This window comes from Aptenodytes forsteri, unplaced genomic scaffold, assembly GCF_000699145.1.
Source record: "Aptenodytes forsteri isolate BGI_AS27 unplaced genomic scaffold, ASM69914v1 Scaffold15, whole genome shotgun sequence".
NCBI lineage: Eukaryota > Metazoa > Chordata > Aves > Sphenisciformes > Spheniscidae > Aptenodytes > Aptenodytes forsteri.
Genome location: NW_008795129.1, coordinates 3,455,050 through 3,481,348, shown reverse-complemented (window position 1 = coordinate 3,481,348; position 26,299 = coordinate 3,455,050). Strand labels below are relative to the sequence as shown.

Sequence of the window (26,299 nt, the reverse complement as noted above, 5' to 3'; positions counted from 1 at the left end):
AAGCTCCAGCTAACACTAAAGCAACTGGGCTTTATCCTGTTAGATTTCCAGAAAGAGGTTCCAAAATCAGTAAGCTAAGTAGGAACACGTAAGACCTTCTGACTCAAGCCCATGCAAAAGAGCATCTGCAAGGTTGTGAGGTCAGATCTTGCCTAACTCTGAAAGAAAACCAAAGGACAACAAATGGGAAATGGCCACCTTCGGATGTGTCACCTGGTCTGCCACCAGACTGCAAGACAAGAGAGTTTCATAGAAAACTCAAGCTGTTGAATAAAAACCTGTTCAAGAGTTTACTGCAGTATTCACTCTGGTCACAGCCAGGCTTGATTTGTCAGGAATGATGGAGGCTCCACCTCCATGGGTGCAGGGCAGGGGAAAACCTGTCTTGTTGTATGTATTGCAATATATATCACACATATATATCACTTTGGTACCCATCAAGTTTCAGGCTGCTTTGTGTTTAACCAGAAAATTCGTAGCTCTAATGCTATGACATGGATTATAAAGAAATATGCTTCACTTGTGCTAAGCAGAGGATCAAGGTTGCCCTATCTCAGGCAGGAGATTAGATCAGCTTAAGTGGAACCACACTGTTGTCATCAGACTCTAATTGAATGCCTCCAGCAACAGCTGGATGTTCTCACAAACAGCAACAGAATCTGTTAGTTTTCTTTCGGCACCAAGTAATCCACAAGGTCTCAAGGATCTTAGTGCAGATCATGTACCCCCAGTGCTGCTTTCACAAGTAATTTTCCAGAACTTAAAGCAGGTAGTCCTTAGCAAAACACAAGTTCAACTCTCATAGATCTGAAAACACTTAAAAGTTATTCCCCTCAACCAGGTATAGACTAAATTCTCAAATACAATACAATCAGTTAAAATTCACAAATGTGGAGAACGTGAACTTCAGGCATAGAAACAGTTTAATAAACTCCAGAGGTGATGTAGGACTTTCAAACAGCAAAATTCAGCCTGACCTAAGCAGCTAGCTCTCTACTTGAAAACAGGATCAATTATGTCTGTGTTACTCTAAACAGATGTTGTGCTCCGTTTGCCAAGATCAACAGCTACTCTGCAGCCTCCCCAGGCAGTGCTATCACACTGCTTCTCTAGTTAGAATGTTTTCAGAGTCCACAACCTGAATCTTTCTGTATCTGTGCACAAATTCATGCCCATGAACTAAATCAACTGGAAAACATACCTTCACCTATATTGGAGTACATAGGCAGGTCAACCAAGAAAAACAGCTGCATCATTCTTACCTGATTGGTCAAATGGATACCTAGCACTGTCCTGTCTTCCCAAGAAAGGCCTAGTGGCCCGAGATGCCTGCAGACTAGTCTGATAGAGGGATTCCAGTTCTGAGAGCTCCTGTTCTGTGTCTTGATTCCACTGTGGATGCAGATGTACTGGGATCCTGCTCAAGTCATCTCCAACTGCTCTCTGATCAGAAAGGGGTGGACTCCTCCCAGGTACAGGAAGCCATTCAGTATTCTTATTAGCCTTCTGAGAACTGTAATACCTAGTAACATTATCCACCCAACGGTCCACAGGCATAGAGGCAACCATGCTACTAGTAGCTCCATCATCCACCTGTTTCATTCCTCCATCATGACAGTGCCTTTCCAGGTAGGGTGCAGGGTCTGCTATATTCTGTCCACCTCTTCTACACAGCTCTTCACTGTGAGAATAAATACTCTTAGAAGCAACATGTTGGGCACTAAAACCCTCCAAAGAAACTACCCCGTCCCTAATATCCACAGTTGAGTGTAATTTTTCAGGAGACTGGTTTTTGTTCTCTTGGTTTTGATGGATTAGCTGTCTGTAACCAGAGGATGAAGGGTTGATGAAAGATTTTTGAGTTAACTTTGGAGACTTCTCATCCTGACACACTGCAGCAATCCAGCCTTTTTCATGAGTACCTTTTCTCTGGGAGACTGCATGCATTTTCTGAAACTGCTCTGCCAAGGAGCGAACATGTCCCTTTGTACTAAAAGCCTCAGATTTGCAACCTTCTGCTGTGCCATATTCATCCTGTGAGGGTAATAAAATCTCATGGCTGTTTGCTCTGGAGTACTTATTTGGTTTCTGCAAAGGATCCAAGGAGCACTGCTGTGTAGGGGATGAAGTTGCAGGGGTCATTGCATGATAGGTCCCTAAATGATCAATGCTGGGCCGCACTGGAGAGCTTGCAAGTTTGGAACAAGGACTGTGCTGGCTGTCCTTTTTGGGAGATGCTGCTTGTGGTGGATGTGGACAGGGAAACAGTGTAGGCAAGGACCCAAAGTTTACTGTGTTAGCCTTGGGTTTGTACTGAGGTGTGAGAATAGGCGTTATGTTATGAACCTCTTCTAACTTGCTGCCACTGCAGCATTCCCTATAGTCTTTTGGCCCTGTGGCTGTGGTGTCAGCAAATTCCACACTATGGTGGGCATCATTCTCAGTTCTTGCAGACCTCTCTGCCAACCCTTGCCTATAGGGAAAAGAGGGAACTTGGTCATGAAAATCAGCAGAAGCAGACTGGAAGTTTGGAGAGATCCTGTTGGATGGATTGCTTTCAGAAGGGGGCAAGGAGGAAGACTCTGGATATAATGATGAGTGCAATTCATGGCAGGAAGCAGGTGGGTGGAAGAAAGAACTGGACCCAAATTCCACTTCTTTGTTGGGTTCCAGTGGTACCTCCTGGCTCAGCAGTACTTGGAGCGGGCCAGTCTGTTCACTAAAACACACAGAAGGGTAAATGATTAGCAGTAGTCATTGCTTTCGTTTATCCCTAGGGTGCAGAACTTGCACTAGGTGACATATACCTCAACACACTTTTCTTTGCTAGCTGTATTCTGATGAAGACTTTCCATTAATTCAGTAGATACATACATGTTAGTCCTTTGCTTCTAACCCTGATTTCCTACTATAACTGATCTACTGAATCCATTTCATATTTTTAAGAGTATTTTGCTACAGTTAGGCTCTATATAAAGTATACTTGTACAGCACCCTAGGCACTTTAACGAGCAGACTGAGTGCGTGGGTAGGTATAACTAAGAACAGTAAAAATAGCATTTATATAAAACAAAACAACTGTTTCCAACATTAACATCTTAGATATTTTTGAAAATACTTTGGACACGTTCATGATCTGAACATGAACTGACAATTTTTCCATAAGGTCCCCTCTCTCCAGGCAACTTCATGAAGAATGACTTGACAAATGGAAGGAACAGGTTGAAATCTCTCTCGTATCATCTTTGTATTCTGATCTTTGAGATATTTATCCAACACATTAAATAAAGTTCAAGCTAAATATATAACTATTATTTTGTAATGATTTGTATTCTAAGTATATGTCTAAAAAATAATTTGTATTCTTTTATGTACCAATGCAAGACAATTATATCCTTGGGTCATACATGCCCTTGGTGTTTTTCTGCATTTAGTTAGCATTTTAACGTGCAGACAGAAAAAACAGTACCAAGTTCATGTGCCTGTGAGAAAACGACAGGCTACAAACAGCTCCAACAGAGAACATAAGGAAACTGTAACATCATTGCTTTGTTTCCTCCTTGAGATGCATAGAATGAAAGTTATCATGAAGACCTAGTTGATATGTGTAGCAGAATGACCTTGTCTGTGAGTAATCGCAAACCTTGCACTGTCTACAATGTTATTTATATCAAAGCAAGAGTACAGAAATCTGGCTATGAATAGATTCTTTTCACTGGCTGCAATATTAACATTTGGTTGGATATAACTTTTTGCAAAAGTAATGTTCTTTTCACAGAGCAGCAGTGAGCAAGTTCAGCGTTAACAAAATTAGTTTAGAAAGTTTTTCTTTCATTTTCTTAGAATCTGCCAAAATGCATAATTGGGGCTCTGCATTTCTCCTGTAAAAGAGGATATAATGGACTCTTGATTGACAAAAAGATCAGCCCTCATTACGTATAATTCAGCTACTGCAGGAAAAGAAAAGAACATTATGAACTATAGCCTGGCAGGTGTGCAAATTAACTGAGTTTTTAGAATATAGCTGTATGTGGCATTTTAAAAAAAGGAAAAGAAAAAGGATTCTTATCTGAGATTTCATCTAAGCTTCTGATAATACACCATGTAAGAAAGGGGAGAGGGAAGAAAAGTAACAGGTCAAGAAACAGCCTAGAAATTGGATAGGGATGGTCTAGGACTAGGAGGGAATGGCATGGGAAGAAATAAGGATTAAGCTGCATGCTAAAGAGGGTAGGAAGAAAGGATCAGTTACAGCAGAGAGTTAATTATGCTATAGTTAAAGTCTGTATGGAAGAAAGAATCATGAAGAGACGCTGAAGAGACTGCTAAGCTAGGCTACAGGATGCCGGGAAGCACAGAAAGAAAATGAAGAATGATACAGCATCAGGGAGAGCAGTCAAGGTGACAGGATCAGGAGCTGGATCCAAGAGTTGTACCAGTGCACCACTAGAGAAGCGGACTAGAAAGAAAAGATCAGTGTACTTGACACTTTTCAAACTACAGAGCACTAAAACGCGCTGGTTGCTGTTCCCAACATAAAAGCAATTATAGCAAGATTTTTACTGCAGTACACTCTTTTACTGAGTCCTGAAACTGCTCCTGATTGCAAACAGCTGCACATTTCATCCTAACACACACACCCTTTTTAGCCAGGTTATTGTCTATTGTATTCTTTCCCTTGGTGCATAAAATATCGATGCTGCCAGGCACTGACTGCTACAATTCTCTGTCACAGATCATATTTTGAACACATGCACATTGAACTATTCTATAAAGACTGGGGGGAAAAAAAGAAGGGGTAGTTGACCATCTTATAATAGGATTTAACCTAAAGAAGAAAGAAATAGGAAGTAACACTATAGGATTTGGACTATCTAGGGGAATATATGTAGTTTGCCTTTTTTTCCAGACTGCACTGCTCACAGATGCAGCTCAGATCTGGGTCTAGGTGATATACTTGGACTACCTTGTAGACTGGGCCATGGTGCCGCCCTGTGGTGGGTGGCAGGCTGGCGGCGGCAGCGGCTGCGATGGCTGTTGGTGCTGCATGCGATCCTGGAGGCTCCGGGCTTTTCGGATACTGATTTGCAGCTTCTTATCGACTAGGGCTCTGCTGTGAGTGCTAGCGCTGGCATCATGCATGGCAAGTCTTAGTTTAGCTAAAATGCAAAAGAAAACATAGCAGAAAACAAACAGAAAAAAGGAATAAAATTGAAAAAGAAAAAAGAAAAAAGATGCAGCAAGAACATAAAATATGGACCATGCAAATACTGCCACAAAAGAGTTCACAAGGATGCTATTGTTTCCATTAATGCACATTCAGCTTAGCCAGGTGACCAAACACGTTAATTGAAACTAAACCAAAATAAAGTAAAAAAAAAAAAAAGAAAAAAATTATCCATGTTTTAGCCCAACTTCTCATCCCCTTCACACAGGCTCTTTCCAACCCTACCACACTGATGCTTCATTCTGACACCTACCCTTCTCCTGTATCCTCCATACCTGGGACTCCCTTTACGTGCAGGAATACCCAGCTGGGATTTGAGATTCAGCATATACCTCGCTGGAATGGAAGCTAATAGAGCTATCACGACAGCTGTATGCTGCGCCCCTTATTCTGCAGTCTGTAAGAGCCAATTTCTAAATGCAAATGCACAGGAGCTACTCACTCTGTCTGCAGCCATTCTATACAGACAGGGAGGAGCATGGGGTGAGACAGCCAGACAGTCATAATGGAAAAAGACCAAAAATAAAATGAAATCACATAGCACACATTCTCAAAGGTCACAATGCATTTAAGCACTTCAATGTCCTAATGCTTTTTTCTTCATGAAAGTCAGGTACAGCATAGCTCATTTCTGTTAATCCAGAGGACTCAAGAGCGGGCTACAATTTTCTTCCTATGCTACACCCTCCATGAGAAACAGGGGAGCTTAACGCCCTTTGTAATTTGGTCTGAGGATTGGGAAAAATTGTTAATTGAGGACCAAGGGGGAGTTACCTACCAGGTGCTTGCACCATTTAGCACCAAAAAGGGCACCCCAGTGCTGTTACTGCCACAGCGCTGGAGAGAACAACAAAAACAGATGCAAACATGAAAAAAAACAGAGATGAAGAGGAGTAGGACTAAAACCGGCAAAACGGAATGCTTGAAAAAAGGAAAGATGCTGTCTCCCTGCACGTTCCTAAAGACCAGCTGGATCCCCATATTACTACCTGACCATTTAACGTGATTCAATGTTTCAGACTTTTTTCTATGATACTAGCAAACTGTCAAAAGCGCAATAGCTCAGGCGGTTAGAGTTACTTACATATAGCTTCATTACAGAAAGCCAAAGCTGCAGCACAATCCCCCTTCTGCTCCTGATTCAGCGACTCTTCAAAGATTGAGTCTGCCTCCTGCATCGACTTCTCAAAGCCATCACTCCTCCCTGCAATGGGCAGCAACCCTTCATTTTGGTTTCATTCATTGCAGAACCCTCATCCCATTCATGATTGCCAAATTCTTCCACATATGGAGTCTCGCAGAGGCTGCACATATCCCAGACCGCACCACCTAACCTTCCCTAAGCAGAAGTACAACTTGAGTACTCTGATATGCTTGACATCCACACAGTAAAACAATGTGAACCAGATTTTTTCCTCAAATTTTGTTTACTTGAGAGAGTTGTACTGGCTTATTATATTATTTTCAACAGTCTGAATCAGTACAAAAGATGGTATAAGACACATCACAATTAGGAATTAATCTAAATTTAGAATTAAATCTAAACCAAAATATACCAGTAAAAGAAATATAGCAGGTCAGGGCTTTCCTTGTACATTATCTTAAGTCCCCTGCCAAAAATCATCTGTCTCTTCTTCAGATATCCAATTACTTCCACACAAAATGGAAAAAACCTGAAACAACGGGGATGTCTGGGGAACAAAAAACTCAGACTTGAGTGTGAGTGTAAATGCCTGCACGAAATACTTCTACAAACGCGTGTTCAGTGCATACACTCAACTGCTGAGAGAGACGTATGGAATATGAAAACCCAACAGTCTTGCAGCTTTAGGAGGAAAAACACGCCGAGAAGAAAGGGACAATTGTCAAGAATTCTTTTTGCAACAATTTAGAAAACAGTGTTGGAGAAGAGAAGGATAAATCATCCTTGGACACAAAAGAGAAAGATGAAACACTGTGTCCTGGCATCAGAACATCAAGTTCTGAGAGAAGGAAATGCCCAAACAGTCTGGTCTCGCCTATTAGGCATTATGGAAGTTATGCACTAAAATGTACACATTCAAATGAGGCAGGGGAAAACAGAAAATAAAACTTGACTTTTTTGGGTTTTTCTTTTTTGGGGTGGGGTGGGGTGTTGGTTGTTAATGGAATGTCTCTGCCATTGTGGTAGAGAACATGAGTATCTTTATCAGCCAACAATACATTACGTTTTCTCAACTTGCATAACATATGCTACGGCCTGGACTGCTCCCCAGCACCCTCGTGCACAGATGCAAACACAAACTCTCTTATACCATAAACCCCAAAGAACTCGCATGAAAAGCAAGTACTGCAGAGAAAAGTAAGAGTTGTTAGAGCAGTGAGTTAATCAAGCAGCACATTCAGTTTCAAAATCAAGGCTACTGAGGCTTGTTATCAAGGCCAGTATACTAAAGTTAGCTTTCTTTGCATGAATTTAGCAGTTTACTTGAGGGAAAATGAGTCACAAGTGTTCTGGAGTTCTGCGTACAAGCAAGCCTTCCAGGCAGTCAAGCAGTCTGTTAATGTTAAGCTATTACGTCTCTGACTGGAGTGGGGAAAGGCTTAAAAGGAATAAACAAAAACTTTCCCAGATCTCAAGTCAATGCCTGTAAACTCCTCAAACGTTCTTCTGAAGTCTTTTTTGATTAAGCATTACTCTAGTTTACTTTCTTTTTAACAAGGAGAAGCTAAGCAACTTCTATTTTTACCAACTAATACAACAAGAGATCAAAGAGGGTAACGTCTTGGAGAATATGCTATTTTCTTTTGGGCAGGAGCAGCAGAGAAGACAACATCCTCATGCTCAACAACAGAGGTTTACTTTTCAATTTTTACATCATTAGCATTTATGTTACAAAAGTAAACACTAATACTAATAAAAAAAATATCCATCTACTCTGGTATATCAGAATTTTTTACCTGGTTACTGGCAGGTCACAGCAGGACTGTAAAAGATAACTAAAAGTGGCTCAGTGATGGTCATCAAAAATTATAAAAACATTCCCACAGTCAGACATTCTCACAGAGATCATATTTTTCAGCTGCCATTGGCACAGTGACATTCTGGCTGCTGAGCAGTTGGCATGGCTGTAGGCTGCAGAGCACTGGCTGTATTGTGCCCAGAGCTGGCATTGCTGTGGGGTGCCCCTCTCCTTCCTCTCTGTCCTGTAGCAGTAAACCAGCACCTCAACTCTGACCTACAACAGGTTTGAGCAAAGCAGCATGGGGATGCAAGGAGGCCTGGCAATACAGGAGGCCACAGTGGGTTTGCCCTAATCATGCATGTGTTTGTGGGAGCAGAGCCTAGGTGTTCACTACACCTTCCTTGGCTCTGCTGACCTGGCCAACAACCCCCCCAGTTAAATGCTCTACTGGGCTTCAGGCTTCACTCTCGACGGGGTCAGTGCACTTCATCCCACCTTCTCTCCGACTCCCCTCACTGCCTGATGGAGATTGAGGGCTAAAACAAAGTTGAGGGCTAAAACAAAGGCACTACATGTGAATCCTGTCACTAAGTTCCCTCTGCTGCAGCTCCATCCTTCCAGTTAAACCTTTTCTGCTGCCATCCCCTGCCAGAAACATGAGGAGTCATGGAAAGACAATCAAACTTACTATTTGGCTTTTTAATTTTTTTTTCCAATTCTTTTTCCTTAGAAAAGATATGTAAGCTAAACCCAGATCAGATTTTCAACATCAAATCCAGCTTAAGCCTGCCACAGTACTTGTTCCCACCTCTGTGCTGTGGCTGCACAGCTGGGCAGGGAGAAAGAGTGGAAAGTACAAGGGCAGGAACAAGCAGAATTGCTTAGGGCAGTGATGCTACCCGAAACAAAACAGACAAGCTATGCTGCGGGTGGACCCGAGGCGTCTGAAAGGTATAAACAGCCCTGCTCATTCCAAGATGTTGGTTGAAGCCTTGTAGCTAAATCTAGATATTAATACTAGTAATGGTGCACATCACCACATAAAAATGGAAAGGTGCAAATATATTAAAAACACCTTTGCATTACTTTGTCTCATTTAAGATGGAACTTGGTCAAAATACCAAAGTTTTTTTGCATCCTACAGGCTTGAAATTGATGGTCTTTCACTAACTGAAGGTACAAAATTGTAATGGAGGGGGAAAGAGCGAGAGAGAGACTTACAATAAGAAATTAAGCTCAAAGGTTCAAAAAACTTCAGCGCTACAGTCTTGCAAAATATACTGCATTCAAAATGTTACCCTGATTCTGCAGTTCATCTAGATCCATGAACCTGCTGGGACGGGGATTAAAGCCCATTGCTGCCTCCATTTCCTTTTCTCTTTTTCTGCGTAGTTCTTGTTCATGCGCTCTTCTTGCCACCTCCTCTTGCAATTCATCCAGTTCACTCTTTAAAGGGACAAACATCTCCCCACCTTCCAATAAAAACAAACAAAAACAAACCCCAAACATTTTTTGATAGTAAAATCTCTTACAGTATCCCTTAAAAGACTAAGAAATATTAATGGAGAGTACAATTAACATTAGAAAATAACAGACTGACCAAGCAAAGACCACAGAATTTCAGATCACAAATCTTGCTTTGTTAAGTTTTACTTTTAAAACCCTGCCCAAGCCATTTGGTTTCCAGTTGCCGTCTCTGTGTCAGTGACTGGCAGAAATGCTGCAGTATTGCTTCAAGCTCCCCTGCAGCACAGCCCATCCCTGGATTCACTGACCCAAGAAACAGCAAATGGAACAGAGTCAGTCACTGGAAGAGATAAACCTAAGCTGATGCTGAAATCTTAAGGCTTCTTACTGTGCTTATAATTTGTAAATAATGCTATGTCAAATTAGCCATATCATGAGCTTTAGTAAGTAAAATGGATTCCAACTGAGATGCTTTTCATCTAACTGCATAAGCAGATGGAAATGGGAGGAAAATAAAGCATACCAATATCCTAGCCAACACAGCAGAAATCAATCAGTCACCATTCTCACTTCAACTATGACCTGTATTCAAAAAGTGTCTCCTCTCCTCCCTTTCCCTTCCCCAGACATTCTCTGGAATAAAGTATTTGCTCAGAACCATACATAATCGGAATGCATATCTGCAGAAAAGCTCAGCCTTAGCCCAAACACCTTGTAAATATCCATTCTCATTTCTGACAATTTTGAATTTTGTAGAGCATTATGAGCTTCTTTTCGAGACTCTTCAATCCTACTAAGTTATTATGACTTATGCTTGGGAAGGTATTTTCCACTGATGGCAGAATACTGAGTTATGGGAAAGAATAGGAAAAATAGTTTTACTTTATCGGTTAAGTCAATACTCAAAAAAGATGCCAGAGCAACATGATCAAAGGAGTATTCCAACAAAGTTTTTTGCAACCCCCTTTGGTCAATCTTGTAAGTTATATCTTGTAAAACTGTGTTATGTTCTGCAGTGTTTCTTTTCACAGTGAAATTGAGGAAAGGGAAGATAAACATCCAGAAAGTAAAGAACAACTCCAATACAATTTACCTTGCAAACCCACTGCTACCGAGGAAGTGTATCTTACCATTTCCAATGGCGTGTGGACTGTTTGCCCAGCTCCCAATTGATGAAGTAGACTCCACTTCCAAGATGCTGCTACTGTGAGACTTTGGGATGTTACGCCAGGCAGGAACCAATCCACCTGCTCGTTTCATATGAACATCCCTCCAAGAAGAGAGTAATTATAGTTTACAATTTTACTAATCTCTCCAGGAGAAATTATATCTACCTTTTTTTTTTTAATCATCGCATAAATATTTACTTGCATTTTAATTTCATAAAAAAAGTCTACCATAAGAAAATCTTGGGAGAAACAGAGGAAGAGAAAGTTAACAAGGGGGAGGACAATAATTCTAATCTCCTCCATAAAAGTATGCAATGCATATTAAAACCATGGTCTGATAGCTGTTCTCAACAGATTCTTACAACTGGAAATCTACTATTCTGACCATAAACAGTCTCAGTTTGTGATTGCCTGAAGCTTCCTAAGCCAAGGAGAGAAACACGTTGTGCTGCCTGCTTATTTTGCATATAAATATTGCAAGTGTCTTGCAATACTTCAGTGAACCTCTCAAACTTAAAATGTCAAAGATTTCTGTATGAGACTATTGATTTCTCATTTTGTATAAGGCTCCTATCAAGCAATGGCTTAACTGAAACAAAAAGGTCTATGAGCCGTTCAAAGGACAAGCACAAAGTTTGATATTTTAGTTGAGTTTTTAAATCATAGACTAAGTGTACAACTGTTTCAGATGCATCATTTTAGTCAATATTTCTCATTCAACTGAACCCCACTTCTTTTCCTTCTCACTAGCAGTAAGCTATCTATATACTGACAAGAAGAGGAATCAAACTCACTCAGATTCCTATTTCCCTTCTATTTCTCCCCTGCCCCAATAAAACTTCAATACAAGTCAGGAGCGCTGTTTTGCATTTTTAAAAAAACGTTTCACACCATTATGTAACTACAGAAAAGAAATCAAGACTTCAGACGCTCCAAAAATGAAGTTTGTTGACATCTACCTGTGGGTGCTTGAGCTTTCAGACAAGGGCATGTCCAGACTAACTGGGCTGTTGCTGTTGCGTTCACTGCTTTCATAGCCAGACTCCATCCTCTGTATTAGATGAGGGTGTTGATCCACCACGTGATGCTGGGTGCCCCGGCCTAGCACACCACGCTTGTATCTGACATTTGACTGGCTTGATCTTGTTTCTTGAACAGCGTGTTCCTTCACCTCATTCTCAATAAGCTCTTTACCTGTCAAGACAAAAGAATATAGCTTGGTAGAAGATCCAAGCTTCAATACCAGCAAATCATCTATACATAATGACAATAAATAAATAAATGTTAGCTTCTCAATCATGCTTAAACCAGAAGCGCTGCCTTTAATTTACTGTAAAACTAGCAATATTAAGTAGAAAAAAACCCAATATTTTTACAGCATTCCCAGTAATATTAAGCAATAATCTATTCAACAAATTTATTTTTGAATCTCTTCCCTTTAGTATAACTTACCATATTCCCCCCCAGATAACAATCAAGTCTGGAAAGAAAATCCCTTCCTCCCCGTAACAATTTGTATTTGTACAAGATCATTTTACAGTATACCCAACTGTATTTCCAGTTTGTATTTGTTATTGTACCCTGTCATATCTACTTCAGACACTGTACTTCTTACATTGTTTATTTTGCCACTTACTATTTGATGAGGCTTATATAACACTAGTTCATAGAGGACAGGAAAAGGACAGGAAAACTTTTTTTTTTTTTTTTTTTTTTTTTTTTTTTTTTTTTTTTTTTTTTTTTTTTTTTTTTTTTTTTTTTTTTTTTTTTTTTTTTTTTTTTTTTTTTAAAAATTCTTCCTTACTGATTTCACTGTGTATTCCCAGTATTCCCACTTGCCTCGTTTGCTCCCCTTACTTCCTTCCCTGGAGCTGCATTCTCTTCTCCCTTCATCTCCCCTATATATATTTCTTTATGCCTCCCAATTCTTTTCAACCTTTAGCTCCTTCTAGTCGGTATCATCTGTCCCTTCCTCTCTCCAGGTCCCCAAATTTCTGCAACAGCACCCGCACTAACCGCAACTCTACTGCCAGTCACACAAACCTCTGTCCTTCAAGCACTCCGAGATGGGAGCGCAGCAGCTCCAGTAGCATAACAGCATAAAACCCAGGAACTGGTAAACTGCTCTCCACATCCTTTACAGCTTCAGGAGTACCCTCCTCTTGATAGGGAGCAAAATAACTGTTACATTCATTTGCAGACTGGGGAAATGGAAGCGGGGGGCTGGGGCAGGGGCAACAAAAGATAAAAATCTGTTGTGAAACAACTTTGGGTATTACCTTCAAGAACAGCAAAGCTGAGGACAAAGTCTCTATGTACAAGTTGCATAGCTGCTATGGTGCAAAATGGTCCCAGATAAATCATCACTGGCTGCCAGGCTCTTACCCTCACAACAAGAACTCAGCACTGACATACGAGGTACTTGCCGCACCATAGTCTGAGCCGTCATGCAAAAACACCATGATGAGCCAGAGAAAAAACCCAGACCAATACAAAAGGCCATTCCAAGGGATGAACTTCCAGACACTTAGCAGTCTAACCCTATGTTCATTTAAGGAGCGCAGATGGTAAAGTTTCCCTTATTATTTCCTTACATTAGGACATTTAGCACAGAGAAAGCAAACAGAAGTATCATACATGCAACATGAATACCCACACAGAAACTAGCCTTCAAGGACACGACTCACCACTGATCTAAATGCCACGTTCAAAATTTCACTTTCCTACTTTATTTAAACAAAACTGGATAGTGGAGGATTATAAATTCCACACATGCTGAAATAAATCTTTCTTCTCAAACTCTTACCTGCCTCTTCAGAGAAGGGGCTAAGCTGAGTATAGCCACAATGTTTCCTCTTGTCTTTACTGAAGATGCTGTCTATATTCAGAGACTCTCTTTTGGGTCTCCAAGTTGGCCGGTACCTGCTAGACGAACTGGATTTAGACTCACTGCTGGTACTCTCCACTTCCCAGTCTCGAGAGCGTACAGACAGGCTTTTTGAGGGTCGTGTTTCTGCCTGATCCACACTACTCCCTCCACGAGGGGAATTCTGAATGGTTTGAGAAATCTGCTGTGGTCTGCTGTGGATCATATTGCTCACTGTCTCTTTAAATTCCCTCAGCCTGCTGGTGCTGCTGGATGGTTTGGGGGCAGTTCTGGGGGCTTGTTTCTCCTTCAAGGTTTCTCCTGCAGTTTACAGAGACAGCAAAAGCCAAAAAAATCACTTCAGATTAAACCAGCAGCGCTACGTGCAGCATCTGCATGCAGACTTTGAAAAGTAAAAAACAAACCAAAACAAACCCCAACAAAATTAAAAAAAACCCCAACCAACACCCTCCAAACAAACAAACAAACAAAAAAAAGCAGAGACAGGCAAAATACAGACAAAGATGTAAGAAACAAGGAGGGAAATGCATGTACACACTGAGGATCTTAAAAACATGCAGAAAGAGATACTGATATTTGAAATAAAGTAACATCTCTTGCCTTCACTGTGGTATCCTGATGACTGAGCCTCATCTCCTTTTCGCCGAGACCGGCTAGAACTCCTCTTGCGGTCTGCCAGTGAGCCCTTTTTGGAAACATGCCTCTGATTGCACTCACTGTCAGTCAGGTGCCCTGGAAGGACAGAAGAATACAGTAGAGATGACAAGAGCCTTCGGACCAAGTGTTCTGCGCACTAAGAGCGGCAGGGCTCTCTTGCTCCTTAGGAGCTGCAGATGCTCCAATGCTAACTGGCAGGTTTGGGTAAGTTTCTGTATCCAAAAGTTTTTGGTTTTGTCTTGGGGAGGGTGTTCTGTTCTTAAGGTCATAAAAGAGCAACACAGCCCCTCCAAGGACTCTGGTTAATGAGAGCTCATCCACAGGGAGAGGAAAAAGTTGACTCTGCCTTGTCTTCTAATAGTCTAAGGACACCACTTTCTTGCTGTCTGAATACTTTCTCAGTTTTAATGGCCATGAACATGAAACTCCTGAGGACAGCTTGCTTGACATTACTCTGTTCACTGAAGACTCAAACACATGAATGAGTTACCATGTAATAATAAATTACTGCACATCATCGGCTGCTCTGCACTAACTATCCATCTGCACTCTCTTCACCTGTAGCAAATACTAAGTTAGCTTAGTCTACATTGAAGAAGGCTCAGCTGGCTCTCAAGGGCGAAGCCAGCTAATTCACATCTGCCACAAGCTAAGAGCATACACACAAACCATCAACATGGATCAGCTGGCACACGACGACGTTCCCTTACTACAGCTCATGTGTCTGAGTGATAACATTGTCTCTTGCACACAATTTATTCCCCATTTCCTCACATCAAATGTGAGCTAAGAGTATTTGACATCACAAGTTTTCTGTATTGCCTTTTCTTAATTTTATGGTTCTCACACATTCACAGTCCTAAACCTGCAAGCACAAACACACGCATGGCTTTACTCACGTGAGTAGTCCCAAGCAGAGATGCAGGATAAGAAGGGAATTTATGAATAAGCTACAAAGACTTTTCTCTAGCCTTTATATCACCAACTTTCACCTTGCATAGGATGATAGGGAAGGAAAATCCCTACTACCCAATAGCGGATTAACAGCCCCCAGACTGCATAGCTGGCTGTTCTGAGCCTTCCCCCTTCTCTAGAAATTAACATGAAAATCAACAACATTTAAAGCAGATTTTACACATAAAATTGTACCTTCAGCAGTTGAAAAAATAATTCACTTCAACTACAATTGCTACAAAGATACTACAATAAATGAGTGGGAAGGAATCCAAACAACAAAAAAGCAAGCTACACAAGACTCGCATTTCTATTCATTTGCAAAGTGGAGAGTGATTTTGTAGCCAAATTCTTTAGAAACAAGGAGATTATATAAAATAAAAGAAATTAAGGAAGTAAAAGAGAAATGTTGGCAGTGAAGATAGAAGATGTGCAGCATTTAGGTGACTGAGCATGAGTCAGTGCTTTGGGAGAATTTTCTTTCCTTCACAGCATGGATTGTCTCACATCTTTTAGGGACTGAAAGAACAGTATTATCTTATATCTTGTAGTGGCTCCCCTCAAGATAGAAGAGGCTTATGTTTCACTTCAAAGTGTACAACTTCTCTAGTTAAACATTTTTCCACCCAGAGTTTTTTCCACCTGATAGGGAGTGCTTGGTTAACATCCTTCAAGTACTGTAACAGAAACTATTTAAAGATACTTCGTGCTGCTGGAGCTAGCTTAGAGTCTGCGTAGACTAATTAGAGCCCAACTTAGCCTTGTAGAATCAAGGCTGCTAGCTTTGCATAAATATTTTCTCCTTTCATAAATTGCAAATTCTGTCCTATTGTCACTGGACGTTTAATAGCCATGGAGGAGATGCCAAGAATCAAAAGTTTGCAGGACACAGGCTTTGTTGTCTTTACCTGGACCCTCTGGAACAAAGACTAAATCCAACATAATGCATGAATATAGGAATTACAATCCCAAGAATATTAGCTAACACTTTACACTCATTTTTTTTAATTCACTAAAATAACAAGCCAGGATTTCTGTTTGAGCGCCCAGTCATATGCTTAAAAGGTGTCCCTTGCTGAACGTATCACTTAAATACCTCATCCTCCAGAGGTGGGATGGCTTCATAAGCAGTGATATTCAAAGGAAAAGTTTGTTTTTGTAGGGGTTGTGTGCATGTCTAAGAATATGTTAGAGAAGAGAATGAAATCAAACACATTAAGACAGAACGCCCCCTACTCCCTCCCACTGAAATCTCAGTTGCATGAATAGGGCAGCCAGAATACGCACAGTTTTCTCAGCAGCACAGGTTGGTAGGAGCAAGAGAGGGCTTATGCAGCCACTCTTCATGCCCCCATTCTGAAGCACCCAGGTGCCTGAGGTCATACAACCCAATGGTGGTCTTTCCCCGGAGGACGATGTGGGATAGGGTCCATAATTTTCTGGGCTGGAGTAGTGGGTAAATGGCCATTAAATGAAGAATCCTGCTCTTGCCCACAACGATTCAGTTGACAGGTCAATGTGGATGGCTTCTTTATAGCCCCACGGATCAGCATTTGATGATTGAGCAGTTGTGCGAGTTGGCCGACTGACTTTTTTGGAAAGGTTTTGGGTAGGTTAAAAAAAGGGGAAATGCCCAGACAGGTGGCTAGCTAAGGGGACAGACTGACTACAGCTAAGGCTGAATCAGGGAAGATGAGGACAACTGAATTTAGGTGGTGAGACAGGCTAGGCTGAAGGGAATAACATAGGATAGAATCAGTAGGAGAAGAAAGAAAAAGAAAAGGAGAAAAATCACTAAAAATGACAGAACAAAAGGTTACATGCTGAGCTTCATGCTTACTTGTTTGCAGCCATCCCCCTACCCTCCCTTTTCTGCTGACTTCTGCATGGCAAGTTTTGCAGGGAGGAATCTAATCCAATAAACTCTGTGCCACTTTTGAAGACTATAGACAATATTCCACTAGCATTTTCAATTTTGTCGTCTTCGTACTCTGAAGGTCAACATAAATTTTGTTCCCTCATCACTGAAATTCTGCTCCAACTTTCCCTTCTTTCTCACACTCTACCTAGGACTATGACTGGAACCTACAGTGTTAAGTATTTGCTAAAACATTAAAAGTACTGTCAGGCTATCTAAAGCCATGTATTACAGTTACTTGGACCTGTGATGAAGAGTGAAGTACTGAAGGAAACCAACTTGAAATATTTTTTCCAGATTTTGATGTGAAAAATATTTGTATCATAGATTGTTTCAAATGAAATAAATACACATATATCGTCACAATACAAGAGAGCGACTGTTTTGCAACTAAAAGGACAAAGTGGTATGATAGCTGTTGACACTCTGCTGCAACAAACAGTTGCTGATGCAACTGAGAAGATGTGTCTTCTCAGAAAGTCTATTTAAGGCACAATAAAGTAACTTTTCAAACAGACTTAGCAAAATCATATTTCTGAAGCTTGAGAAGTCTGTCCTTAACTCATGCGCTACTTTTTCAGAAGTGATGTTAGAAGTTAGTACTGTATGCAGAAACAGGTTGACTAAGGTCACTGGACATGAATAATAGAGGAGATCTAAGCCTTTAGAATTCCAGTTAACATCTTTTCAGCTAGAGAGTGTTCAGGCAGACTGTTCAGCTGCCCGAAGGAACATATATACAGGCTGTCTTCTCACTGCAGATTCTCACTTCACTTGCTTCCATGGCATAGGCAGGAAATCACCTTATGCTCCTCCCTGGTGCAGTAAATACTACCAACGCCCACTTACATAGAAAGCCCTTAGTGCTCAAGTATGGGAGATTCTGGTGATGAAAGCACCTTTCCCAGACAGCTGCAACTCCTGAAATGAAGTAACTGCCCGTAGATGAGTAAGTAGCACACACAACACTTACCAAACTGCACAATGGCACTGTACAGCAGACTCCAACTTACAGAATTATATAACAAAGAGTGCAGGTGGGATTGTGGATTACAGAAAACATGTCTGTAAATGTTTGTCTGGCTAGATACAAGTCTACAAAAGCCAACAAGACATTTAAAATTAAGCTTATTTTTGTGAATGCCAATGGTTCATTACAAACCAAAAACATTTAGGATACTAAACACTGTTCACTATTCTGTTATAGGCTGTATATATAGAGATTTTTCACTGGAATCCACTGCAGTCATCACATTTAATGACAATTATCACACAGATATAATGGTATCTGCTACCTGTGTCCCTGCTGCTTTGTGAAGCTGCATCGTTCTCCACATTGTAGATGACCGTCCCCTGCGAGTCAGAGGAGAAGTGACTGACCACAGACTCATGGTGTGCCTGTTTATAAGGATAGCTGTCTGTAGAGGAATCTGTCCTGGTATCACTCGAGATGGAAGGTTCTCTCCCTAGGGAAGGAAGCAATGTCAAATTTCAATCTTTTGGGGCTATTATAAAGGTCAGGAGAGGCTAAAAAAAGAAAACAGGAATGGAACAGAGGAAACTACACAAAAGTTAACAGAAAAACAGAGTACCAAACATACAAACTCAGATTCATGGACGCTAGACTTATGGGAAAGGTCCTCTCCTTTGGAAGGGGGAAGAGTGTCACTCCTTCTGCAAAACTATTTCTTTCTCTCCAATAACTCCAAACTTATCAACTCCTTTTATTATGCAAAATTACGTCCATTGGACTGAAAGTACACATTAGTACCACACTGAAATTATTCTTTATTAAATTTCGACACCATCAAGTGTAATTAAAATATGCAATACACTGCTTCAGGGGAAGTCGAAGTTAAAAAATTAGTCAAGTACAAAACATTAATAAGGTAACAAGAACATCACAAGTTATAATAATTAACACATTTCATCTATTATGAATCAAAAGCTTATCTAGTAAAACTTTACTTTAGATAATATAACTTCAGTATAAAGTACCTGCTCCTTCTCAAGAAACTGGCATTGGTCCACTGCACAAGTGGGATACTGAAAAGGATGAAGCATCATGATTCAACTTCAGTAGAGTAATTCCTAAACTCATTAAAAGAGGAGAAAAAGACCACCTCCTCCCACACTACTGAAGTACATAAAAAAATCTGAACAGTTTGAAGACTGTTGGCCATTTTATGTATGTGATGTATACACTCCTGAATATACAGGATATTAACTTCATACTCATTCCTCAGTGGAGAAATTAACGAAGAAAAAAGAAATTTAAGAAGAAAGTAATTCTTATGTTTAATTGCAAACACTCAGCCTGAGGGAACTTCACGTTTTCGGTGAGAGCAAGTCCTGTATTTGATGTTCTCATTAAGGATGCCTAACAACTTCCAAAATCAGAAACTTCCCCCCACCTCCCTACTGGTTAAAAGTCTTATCGGTCTAAAGAAATACAGAATACAGCTGTTAATGGAGATGACAGTCACAGAAAGAACAATGTAGGCAACAGAAATCAGTGCTGTGGAACTGAGTACTAGAAAATAATTTGTAAACTGAAGTCTTTATTCAACAGAAAAATCAAAAACATTAAGAGGAGTTGTTTGCACTTAGCTTCATAACGTTTCATACCGGCACCTTTAACAATCTTTCCTCCATAATTTGTAGTATCAGATCTTGATGTGATTAGATGCATTTATCAGATTCCCTTGACGAAAGTTCAGGTACAATATTGTGATTAACAACTTAAGAATAAGCAGTTTCTATTCATTTCTGAATTATGGGCTGTGGATATCTGATAACACCGAGGAATCCAGGAGAAGCTGTAGTTACACTTAGCAAGAGACAAAAAGGCCATTCTGAAAAAAGTGTATTAGAGTAGAAAACTCTGGCTATCAACAAGGCTAGAGAATAATTCAGTTCTATTTGCCAGGAAAATGTATAGGGTATGATTTCTCCTGGCACTTGTGAGACAGTATCTCACAAATTCTCTAAGAGCTTGGTATCAATGTTGAACACAGCAGACTACAGGAATAAGCCTTGAGGACTCACCAAGTGTTTTTGAAATGAAAGAGCAAGTTACTCACTGTAGCCTTCTGAATTTTATCTAAAAGGAAACACCTTTATAAATATATGTTTTTGTATTCAGCTTCCTGAAGGCATTTTAAAACACAGTAATATTAGATACTGCAGAGACAATGAGCAGAAGGGTTATCTATGTATTTCCTGGAGATCAACCAGCAGAACAGCAAGGCAAATTTACAGCGTATATTGACCTGAAGCTTGTAGAAGCGCTCACAACTGATATATAGCACTGAAGGTCATCCTCTCCCTCCTCCAGACTTCCCATTTTTTTCAGAACAGGAAGACAGGTTTATAAATTGCAAGGCATCTTGTCAAGTGAGAATTGAAGGTCGTCTTACCAGTGTTTTTATTTGCATTTATTTTAAGAGGAGTTGGAGATTTATTTCATTACTGGTAGATAGTCAGCACGTAAATAAGGAGACAGCAGATGTTCTCTACAGATTCATTGACCAGGAAGCATAAAGTTAGCTATTGGCCAGGAAAACCATAAAATATTCTTGGAATTACAGTTGTATAAATAGGCTAAAATCCTGGAAGAAAGGTTGTATTTCTGGGTTTAGTCTCGCCTTGCTGTTCTTGGCAACTTATAAACCTGTCTCTAATTCAGGATATTCTCTGCAAACATCCAAAAATAGAAACAATCTTCTTTTGCAAAGCCATAACAATATAAACTTAGATCCAGCCTCTATTTTCACTCTATCTGGATTGCAACTGCATATCTTTCTCAGAATTTATCTATTCCTCTTTAAATGAGTCCTCAATCCCCAATGGTGTGACTAGATGTCTGAAACTTTCCAGAACTTCAGTAAACCAACAGCCTGTTCAGGCCACTACTGATATCTTGAGCAGACCGTTCTAACCTCTGAAGCACCTTATTTGGACATACCTTTCTAATTCAACGGACTACCATTAATACAAAGAATTCGGGAAGTAGCAATGTGTTGAAGGCCTCTGTGATGTTAAGTGCTACAAATCTATAGTTGTAGATCTTTTTTGATGCAAAACAGACCACGAAAAATGAAGAAGTAAACATGATCTATGGACATTAGCCTTTGCCAATCCCTTCCCCTTTGGTCTCCCACAAATCAATTCATCTCTCTTGCACTGCTTTATCTGAGTAAAAGACAAGCCAAAGGCTGAAGATAAGCTGCACTAATTCTGTCTCTCTCATTTTTTATTTTTAATAAAACTGTTTTCTTCCCCTTCCCCCCACATGCCTTCACCATCCTAGCAAAGACTCATTTATGATGTTTCCTTAATGTTTTTTTCACCCTAACTTCCCTCCTGAGTTTAATTCTGCAGCTTCCTTTAATTTTTATGTGTTCGTGCATCCCTGCTCTTGTTCCCCTTCCTGTTAAAACTGCTGATGGATTTATGAACTCAGACACTGAAGTAATCAGTTATTGTTCCTCTCTACATCCATGCCACAACAGGTCCTTTACTTTTTTTTTTCCAGTTTCTTTCTTCAAACCTTTTTGGAAAAGATTACTACCCAAACAATCAACAGAGTCTTGGACTGAGACAGAGGTTCAAAGGTGGAACACTGGAAGTCCTCTTCAGAATTGTAGATCAGCTTTGACAAGCAACAAGGACCCCTGCTAACAAAACCACACCCAAAACAGAAGAAAAACTTTTCACATGCATCATTACAGCATAAAGGTATAAGGCATATAGTCCAGACTGCTTACCCGAGTCTTCGCTATCATAGCAAGTCCTGCTATATTGCTGTAAATCCACTTGAGGGGGCAAGTCTTGTGTTGACACTGGAGTTCCTCTCGGATCTGCATACAGCAGCAGCAAAGGCTGATAGTGACCCTTAATGCACTTTGTCACAACATCTTTCCATTTTGGACCAATCTGAATTAACAACAAAAACAAACAAACAAAAAAAAGCACAAAAAAGGTCTTCTGTCACCATTTTCTATAATAAGCTCTCTTTTTTTCCCCTCATACTTCTTTCAGAGTTTCATTTTCCACTAACATTCTTTAACTCCTATATCCAGCATTGAACTGGACTCACCAAGAAAACTCTTGACTGCTGGTCACATGTTGGAAAACACATCAAAAAGAGATAAGAATTCTAAAATGTAACTGAAAATAAACTGTCTCAAAATTGGCATTTCCATTCCTCTTTCTGAGATTCACCTTATTTGAGAAAAAAGTACCACTTGTGACACCAGCTGGTCAAGAACACACCCTTGAATACCCTGGAACCGACCCAACTAAAATCAAGGTATTCACCACCTCATGGCTAAACAAATTACAATTCCTGCTAAAAATAAGACTACAAAAATAATCCTTCCTTTTCAGATTTTTTTTTTTCCATAAAAAGCTTTTCATCCTCTGAAATGTTCTAACTTTGCATCAGTAAACAAAAAAAAAAAAAAAAAAATTTGTTAACAAAATTTCTTAATCCATCCATCAGCCTAAACAAAATGAACAATAAAAGACATCAACAGCATGACAGCAAATTCAAGTCTAAGCTAACCACTTTGGTGTGTGAATATTTCTGCTGTTACAGAACCTCTGCAAGCATTTTGATAGGCCAGGCAATAATTCATAGTTATATTAATCTAAAAAATCTTCCCCATGTACTAATACAGGTTTCACCTAATACACTGGACATCTATTCCAACAAATGTGCTCCACACATGAGTATTCTACTAAAGCACTGCAGTACCTATACTGGCAAAGTTTTGCTGCAGAGAAATGTGGCTGAACAAATGCAAGGATTAGAGCTTTCCCTTTGAGACTGTGCTTGGCACGAATACAGGAGAAAATTCTCCTCTCTCACCTTTGTGCTTCCATGACTAGAAGGAATAAAAGGACAGTGGTGTGAAATAATGGCAAACAAACTAATGGGATGTAATAACAGTGTGCCAAGATCCCAGCACTGGTATCTTTAATGTCAAGGACCTCATGCTTGGTGAAAAGGGGCGGGAGGGAAGCACTAACAGAAGACGCGGCAGTGGTTGTTGGCAGCAACCACTAGGGAAGACTGGCATCTAGATACTTCAACAAAGAACTCAAAACGCAGGCACTAAATAGCTATACCGCTTGTCAGCAAGGGAAAGAGTTGTATGTTAGCTGTGCGCACAAGCAAACTGCAGGTTTTCAAACAACAGCATAAAAGCAAGCCAACACAACAGAACTAAGAATAGGGCTTCTGAGATTTCTGGTAAGTTTTTTTGAGAATGCTTTACTTTGCTCAGAAAAAGGAGCAACAGAGTTATGGATCTTGAGTGGAAAAATAGCCAAAATTTCTCGAAGTCTGTAGAAAACAGTATGGATCTACACACAAGTAGCTAACACATTTCTAACAGATTATTTTTCTAAACATTATTTTCTCACCTCTTTGACATGAGCATCATCAAAGTACATCCACTTGCGGATTTTAGTTTGGAAGAAGAAGGTAGAATAGTGTTTTCCATAGTAACAGATCATTCCCACCAAATACAGCTCTGAGTGTTTTGCTCTGTCATCAGTTACTCTGAAGAAGAGCTTCAAGAAGGGAGGAGAAAAATGAGTACTCTGAAGAAGATCTTCAAGAAGGGAAGTAAGAAAAATGAAAGGAGAAATTAATAAAATGCCCAGAATTTTACATACTGCTTTGCGTTTGAAGACCTCAAAGTACTATAGAGAGGTGTCAGGTTTTTACTTCAAGAGACAGAGAAAACAAGGCAATAAATACTTATGTAATTAACCAATGTTTAAGCAAACCCAGTGACATAGACCAGGAACAGACTCCTACCAACTCACCAGATGCTCAAGAGTCAGTCCCGGAGACTGTGGCTGTACTTTGAGCAAGACATTTACAACAACGATATAATACCTTTTCAGAATTCGAAGTGTGGTTCTATTCTGAAAATTTGTATTCTCTGCGTCAGGCTTGCTGATTATATCAAATACTGTTTAAAACATTCATTCCTCTCTGCTTTGTAGAAACACAGCAGTTCTGACAGTGAACAACTGGCATTTATTCTGACTTAAGCAAAGACAAATTTTTGACACCACCACATAAAAGATGAAGTGAAGACATTAGTAGGTCGAAAGAATTCAGCACAGAAAAAATTGTTTTCTATTTAGTTGACCCTGGTTTATTTAAAAATGCACAGGAGTAATTTTTTAGTGCATTACTGCTTTACCATGCAAGGACCACACTGTTTCATAACCACATTTCCATTAACTTGCGCTAATTTTGGTACACTATGCACTGGCCAATGCATTTTTTTTTTAATATATGTTTATGTACTTTTTTTTTTTAAATTATTTTAATGTAATAACTCAATGCTACAATAAGACACAGCTACAATTTGGTATACCAATAATCCAGCTCTAAAGCATCAGCTAACATAGAAGAAGTGAATCCTCTAGGGGACAAACCTCTGGATCCCAAACACTACTTAATATAATCTATCATTCAATCACACAGTGCCAGCCACCATCTCTCAGAGACTGCTCAGTTATAAATAACTCTTAAGTGTTACGACCACACACTTCAAAGAAAAGAGGATTTAAAGAAGTTAAAAAAAAAAAAACCACACAACACACTAAACAACCCCAAACTACATTTTGTCTTCAAAAAAAAAAAAAAGAAGAAATAACCTTCTGTTCTTCAAAATGAAAGAGTACATATGTATTTTCATAGAAATAGCACAAACCCCAAAGCAAAATTTCCTTGCACTTGAAAATATTTTTTCATTCAGACAAGCTTTGTTCTCTGGAGTAATTTTTAATTTTCAGTCATTTCAGAAATTCGAGAATATGCAACTACACTAGTGCTTTTATAGGTTTTGTGAAGCATCCAGAAACAGATCCTCAGATCTGCCCTCTATTCCTCTTTTTATGGACACCAAAAAGATAAAGACAGCGACTTTTTACTTTTCTCAATCCACTACTATAGACTACCATGAGAAAGACTGTGTTTGTAGGTAGTGTCAAAGTACAAAAAACTCACATCTCCCAGTTTAAGGCAAGTGCCCAGGCTGTGAATCACATCCTCAGCCAGATCAGAGTGGTCCGAATCCCAAACTAAGCCAATGGTGATGATCTGTGGAGAGTTCATCAGCACACGACGAATACGGATCTTTTCCCCACAGTTGCTCTGAGGATTTAAATAAAACAAAACATGGAATATAATCCTTCTCTTATTATGTTAGGGCAAGGCACTAACAAGTACCAGTTTCAAAAGTACAGCTTCCAAAGAGGTGGTGGTGAAACACAGCAGATATAATATGCTCAGTGTCAAGATATGAGCTTCCTATGTCACAGATGAGGAGCGTTATCAAGACTATCTGGTATTCACAAGCTTTAACGTGAACACTGCTGATTCTTCCTCATACTACTGATAATGATTAAAAGGTATAGCGCAAAAGTAGGCTTATTTATAAACAAGCATACATGAAAGATCCCAAAAACATTCTTAGGAATTGGAGGGAAAGCTCACTTTCTTTTGATCAGAATCTCCGATTTAAAAAAATCATATTTACAGAGACTGATCCTTTATATGACAGTGTCAGAAAAACCTTCAGGGTGCTGCTTTGCTGTTAAAATTGGGTGGTTGTTCTACAAGGTACCTCAAGTATCTCATCTTAGGATAGTTAGGTCAGTATTCATATAAATATGAGAGCAGCAGCTGGAAGATCAGGAGGATAAGAGGTGCTTTACTAACCTATAGCAGGTCTTCATTTCTTATTTCCTGTTTCCCTTCCCCCTTCCATTTTTTTGTTTTTTAAATAACTGCCAGTGCTTATTGACTGGCTGGTCTCCCCTCACTCTCTAGCCAGAGTACTTCTCAGAGATAAGCTTGCTTGGGAAAGCTAAGACCTTTCTCAGTGGTCCTTCCAATCCATCACCTGTTGGAATTGTGGGCATCTTTAAAGCATCATGAAAAAAGCTCACCATCTGAATTAAGAGATTACCACTGTAATTTTAGCAAACAGTGCATTACTTTTTTTTTTTTTTGGGGGGGGGGGGGGGGGGGGGGGGGCAGCG

The 26,299-nt window shown here is 39.9% G+C and overlaps 1 protein-coding gene across 1 annotated transcript in view; it reads right to left on the bottom strand.

Moving 5' to 3' along the window:
* The window catches only part of USP54 (ubiquitin specific peptidase 54), a 72,253-nt gene that overhangs the window by 6,963 nt on the left and 38,991 nt on the right, over positions 1-26,299 (bottom strand). The window contains exons 8-19 of the mRNA XM_009277663.2: positions 25,263-25,409; positions 23,657-23,806; positions 21,994-22,162; positions 18,520-18,690; positions 14,296-14,427; positions 13,615-13,995; positions 11,768-12,002; positions 10,770-10,909; positions 9,471-9,644; positions 6,312-6,431; positions 4,967-5,159; positions 1,263-2,719 (exon numbers count right to left, since the gene is read on the bottom strand). Of these exons, the coding sequence (XP_009275938.1) occupies positions 1,263-2,719; positions 4,967-5,159; positions 6,312-6,431; positions 9,471-9,644; positions 10,770-10,909; positions 11,768-12,002; positions 13,615-13,995; positions 14,296-14,427; positions 18,520-18,690; positions 21,994-22,162; positions 23,657-23,806; positions 25,263-25,409 (3,469 nt within the window). The remainder of the gene's footprint in view (positions 1-1,262; positions 2,720-4,966; positions 5,160-6,311; positions 6,432-9,470; positions 9,645-10,769; positions 10,910-11,767; positions 12,003-13,614; positions 13,996-14,295; positions 14,428-18,519; positions 18,691-21,993; positions 22,163-23,656; positions 23,807-25,262; positions 25,410-26,299) is intronic.